The following is a 5,342-nucleotide window of genomic DNA, read 5'->3' as shown; positions in this document are numbered from 1 at the left end:
AAAATAATTAAAGATTTTTTTAATGATATAAAGATGTGATATGCTAATTAAATTTAGAATTTTTTTAATGATATAAAGATGTGATATGCTAATTAAATTTAGAAAATTAGTTTCCTAATTTAACTAGATAAATTTTGATTTATTAAAATAAATTTACAACATCAAAGTGATTTAATCATATGAACGATTAATCTTGGAGATAGGATGCATTATTTTTAGTATATTAAATATATTTTTTATGTATATTTTTTTAAGAGAATGAAAAAGGCTAACCCACTTGATTGAAGATTTATATGATCTCATTCTTTGGTCAAAGATTCAATTTCACAAATATCTCATTGTGGTTCAACCATAGAGCCATAAATGACTCACTTTTTTACATTTAAATTTATTTTTAATTATGTATGTTAATGTATAAGATATAATTTATTAATTCCTTTTCAATATCTCTCAATAGTAGTCTTCCCTCATTATGTTTCTCCTTCGTTAGTACATTTTCTACTCTAATTTGTAAGAATATGAATTAGAAAATTTTTATCCATATAATACAAAATAAAAATACTAGTTTTTTTTGAGTTCCCTCTCTTCCCCTCTTCCAACTACCCCTCTTTGTGATTCTCTCACTCATTGAGATTGGGGAAGAGAAACCACACCTAACGTGTCATATTGATCCGGTTGGTTTGGTGTTACTATGCTCTTTACTTGAGTAAGTTTAAATGCTGATACAATTGTTCGTATTGTGTCCAATCAAAATAGAAGATTTTATTATTTTTGAGTAATAGTGAGTTAAATACCTCTACCATTTCACTTCCGTGATAAACATTAAGTTTAGCTTTTATTTTGATGTGTTTATAGTCATAAATTTTTCGACCCTTCAATTATTTACAACTATTCTAGTTTAGGTGATGAAAAATATAATTTATTTTTTTTCTTTTGTTCTATAGCTAAAATTGTTCATTTAGTTCTTGATAAATGATAATGATTGGTTTTTCTTTTGTATTGAGTTTTGTCCTTTTATACATGTATTTTTTATTTAATTCTTTTTGGTGCTTCACATATGATGATGAGTTTGAGGATGAGAGCATGATTTATTCTGTTATTATCCCATTTCATTATTTTTATTTCTCAATTTTTTTAAAGATTGTTTAAGTATCTTTTTTTTTCTTAAATAATTTTGAATTTATTTTCGTCTCCATTAAATAATTTTGATATTTTATCAATTGAAAAATATTTATTATCAAAACATGAATATGAAATTTAATTAATAATTTTACATATCAAAAAATAAGAAATTTAATTTTATATAAAAATTTATTTTTAAAAATTAATACTTTAATTTGTTTATAAAAAAAATTTAAAATCCACTATTGGCTATCCCAAATCTGAATGAAAAAGGGTGAAGAAAATTTTGACCATTCTATCAGCCTCATGGATATTTCTCATCAACTATCAGGATAAATCATGAAATGCTTACGAAGATTTGTCAAAATGACCAACGCTCTTAGGTTTATTACCCTACTGGAAAAAATCCCTACATTCAACTAAGATTTAAATTTTAGATGTCTGATTAACTGTCGGAGGGTCTAACGCTATACGATAAACCTAGGGACAAGTGTTTTTTTTTTTTTTATGTTCATTCAATATGTAGAAAATCAACTAATTAGATAAACAACCTTCATTAATGTGTTAAACTAAATAAGTAAGCTATATATTATATGTAACTCGTTAATATTCATTAAAACAAAATGTGAATTATTTAAGAATTATATTCATCAATAAAATTCTTATCACTATAATTCTTATCACTATGATAACTAAAAAAGTAAACTCTTAAAATAAAACTCACTAAATAACTAAATATATTTAAAATATAAAAAATTCAAACAATCAAATAAGCTTAATTAAAATCTTGATAACACTTACATGTATCAAGTTCAAATCAAACTTAAACAAAACTCAAACTCATTAAAAAAAAATCAAATAAACAATCCTTTCAATGTTTTGTTTAATTTAATATTGACTTAATTGGACTTAATTAGCTTATTAAAAAATAAGTTTGAAGCCAAATTAGACTAGACCGAGGTAGGTTCATGTGTAATTGAAAATTTGAGTTAGATCAATTGCAAATAAACTGGATTTACTCATATCTTGTTCACATCCCTTATTTGTTTTTCTTTATAAAAACACAGACATACGTAAATTAATAAATAAAATTTTATATTTAAACTGGTTGCCTTCAATCTTAACCCAGTCAATCCTAACCCACCGATCAAATCAACCGGCCCAACTTATATGGGCTCCATCCAATGGGCATCCGGAAACCCTCGAGGCCGAACTATTTATGAGCAGACAATGGCGTCTCTCCTCAACCCTAGTTTTTTCCTTCCTGCGCTGCCGCCCTTCATCCATTACATCTGCTACTCTCCTTGTTTCTCACGGTTTTTCCTTCGATCTCCCGCCGAAATGGTAAATCCTTGTACTTGTTAACGGTTTTGGGCATTGCAAATTATGATCGTGTCGTTTTATTTTTAATTTTTCAATTGCTCCTGGGCTCTGTACTAGGTTCTTCCCAACGATATCGATCTGCTGAACCCTCCGGCTGAGCTCGAGAAGAGGAGGCACAAGCTCAAGCGCCTCGTGCAGTCTCCAAACTCCTTCTTCATGGTACAGTTTGCCCTTCCCGATGCAGATACTTTGTTTTCCTTTATCTTTCTTTTCAGATTGTCTAATTACTCCGATCATGCGATCTGCAGGATGTTAAATGCCAAGGGTGTTTCAACATGTAAGCACCCATTTTCCCAAAACAGCTTACTTTTGGCCTTTACTTCGGGCATTATGTTTTTGAATTTATGTATCAAAATTAGTTATGTCTTTTTTTTTTCTGGATTTTACGTTTCAAAAATTTCTTTTTGATGGCTATTTTGCAGAACCACTGTGTTCAGCCACTCTCAGACAGTCGTGGTGTGTGGCAATTGCCAGACCGTGCTCTGCCAGCCGACCGGCGGGCGTGCCAGGCTCACAGAGGGCTGCTCCTTCAGACGGAAGGGTGATTGAACTTATCTACAATTTCTCCTTAATGGTTGAAGAAGTTCACATGTAAGGTCTGAGCTGTTTCTTTGAATTTTTGGATCATTCGATGTTAGGTTGGTAATTTAAATGTCTTGGGGCTATTTTCTTGTCTGCCTTTGCTTTTGCTAAAGCTTTGTTGAAAACTCATTTTTGTCGATTGCAATTGTGTCCTGGGATTAGTTTTGTCATAAACAAACGGGTATTTACTCTTAAGAAGATGATGAATTGAGTTAATTATCTTTAGTTAACTTGTCCTACTTCTCTATTGTGTTGTTCTACAGCTTGTCTTCATTCCAAAGCAGGGGCTTCAGAATTAACTTGTTTTCTGAACTTTTAAAGTTTGAGTTGTAGTCAACAGTCATCTCAGAATGTGTCCTAATGGTTAGGAGTTCTTGATGTTACAGTTCATCCAATTGAGCCAGTTAGATTGGTTCACCCCTGATGAGTTGGTCGGCCCAAATTTTGCTGTGTCATTGAGATCGGTTTGTCCAATTTGGTTGGTCATTGGTCTGCCCAGTTTGTCTAGTTGGTCTGAACTACCTAGTTAACTTGGTTTGTTTGACGGGGTTGGTATATTCAGTTAAGCTATTCTTTTAGTTTTTTTATTAAAGAGCAAATTCAACCAGACAGTCAAGCAAAGCCAGTCAACTATATTCCTTGGATTTACCTTCTCTGATATTTTGAATTCTGTTTCTTTTAAAAGCCTTGTCTCATCCGCTTACTGGCCCATATGCTTGTTCCCTGAGGGATTCGATGGTACATGCCTTTGTAAGCATTCACAAGCATATGCTAAACTAATTTTTAGCTTGTTAAAATTCCGTAGGTTAATCAATATGGGTTGTGGAAGTTATTTCACATACGTTATTAAGTATTTTGTTTCTAGTTTTTTTGTATATGTATTATATTGCATGCTTGTGGTAATATGAATTGGATATACACTTTCACTTGTGTCCGCATGGTGCATGTGTTATGCTGGAGTTGAATCATAAATTGTATGCAAATGCTTTTAAAGCTTTGATGGGTTCTATGGTTTCTCGTGTTTAGATGATATGATTGGAAGGTGTGATTAAGTAGAGGGTATATGAGAAAACTCGGGTGTGTAATTTGATATAAATATTATTAGCATAGACTCTTACAAGTTTAATGTAGTTATATATTTCAAAAAGTTTGGGACAAATACGGTATGTTTGCGACAAATATGAGATAATAACTTATTTCAAACTCTGATTGGATATCCTGCCTCCTTAGCTACACGAACTGTAGGATTCAGCATCATGGCCGTATCATAGGTCACAACATAATGCCTACTAACACAAGAATTCATGTTGGAATAGCAAGAGAAACACCTACACCTACTGTGACCCTATCAGGTCCATAGCATTTCTAGACCATATTGACTCTATAATTGATATAAATCTTGATGGAAGTTTTATAAAGTCTAACCACCCTATCAGGTCCATAGCATTTCTACACCATATTGACTTTATAATTGATATAAATCTTGATGGAAGTTTTATAAAGTCTAACCACCCTATCAGGTCCATAGCATTTCTACACCATATTGACTTTATAATTGATATAAATCTTGATGGAAGTTTTATAAAGTGATGGTTAGACTTGTTATGTTATATGAAGATGAATGTTGGATTATGAATTTAGTATGAGCAGAAGATGAAAATTGTAGAAGTGAGGAGGTTAAGGTGGATGTGCAGGTATACAAGAATGAGTAAGATAAGCAATGAGAATATTAGAAAAAAAAATTAGAAATTGTGTGAGGAAAATTGAGAGATGTGTTTAAAATGATATAAATATGTGCTTAGATAATCAATAAATATCTTGACTTCAACAAATATGTTTATTAATTAAGAGGGAAATTAAAAAATATTTGGTTAGCAATAATAAAATATAATAACATTCATTTAAATAAATAAGGATATAATAGGAGATCAAGTATAATGTTGTAGGACGATCCAATAGACATAGGTCTAAAACTTAGGACTAACAAATTCAATTCTTTGCACGACATCTTCCTTTTGAAAAATCAGCTGAAATCATGTGAGCTGCCTGAGACATGGTGATTCTGAATCACCTTAAATTAAGTTATCATCATTTAGAGATTAATTTGGACCTATATGGTGGTTTAATGGTGTCAAAAGTTGATATGTATAGGAAGTAATCCAAATCCAAAAGGTCTTGAAAGGTTTTCTGTGTTTCTTTGGAGCAAGTTTTTCTCATCATGCCAGAGTTTTTTTGTTTTTTGGAGACACAAAGGG

General features: G+C 31.2%; 1 protein-coding gene across 1 annotated transcript; it reads left to right on the top strand.

The window, feature by feature from the left end:
- Positions 1-2,332: 2,332 nt before the first annotated feature.
- LOC122004547 (40S ribosomal protein S27-2-like) lies at positions 2,333-3,312 on the top strand. The gene is made up of 4 exons (XM_042559419.1): positions 2,333-2,466; positions 2,563-2,664; positions 2,754-2,782; positions 2,928-3,312. Exons 1-4 carry the CDS (start codon positions 2,353-2,355, stop codon positions 3,052-3,054), a joined length of 372 nt encoding a protein of 123 aa, XP_042415353.1. The 5' UTR covers positions 2,333-2,352; the 3' UTR covers positions 3,055-3,312.
- Positions 3,313-5,342: the final 2,030 nt, after the last annotated feature.

Source organism: Zingiber officinale, chromosome 1A, assembly GCF_018446385.1.
Source record: "Zingiber officinale cultivar Zhangliang chromosome 1A, Zo_v1.1, whole genome shotgun sequence".
In the NCBI taxonomy this organism is placed as follows: Eukaryota; Viridiplantae; Streptophyta; class Magnoliopsida; order Zingiberales; family Zingiberaceae; genus Zingiber; species Zingiber officinale.
Note: the sequence above shows the minus strand (reverse complement) of the source record. Positions and strands in the feature narration are given on the sequence as shown.

Excerpts from the sequence above, each read along its gene's own strand:
- LOC122004547 (XM_042559419.1), top strand. The coding sequence starts at position 2,353 with ATGGCGTCTCTCCTCAACCCTAGTTTTTTCCTTCCTGCGCTGCCGCCC. Across the intron at positions 2,467-2,562 it reads TTCGATCTCCCGCCGAAATG|GTTCTTCCCAACGATATCGA; the intron begins GTAAATCCTTGT and ends GCTCTGTACTAG. Across the intron at positions 2,783-2,927 it reads TGCCAAGGGTGTTTCAACAT|AACCACTGTGTTCAGCCACT; the intron begins GTAAGCACCCAT and ends GCTATTTTGCAG.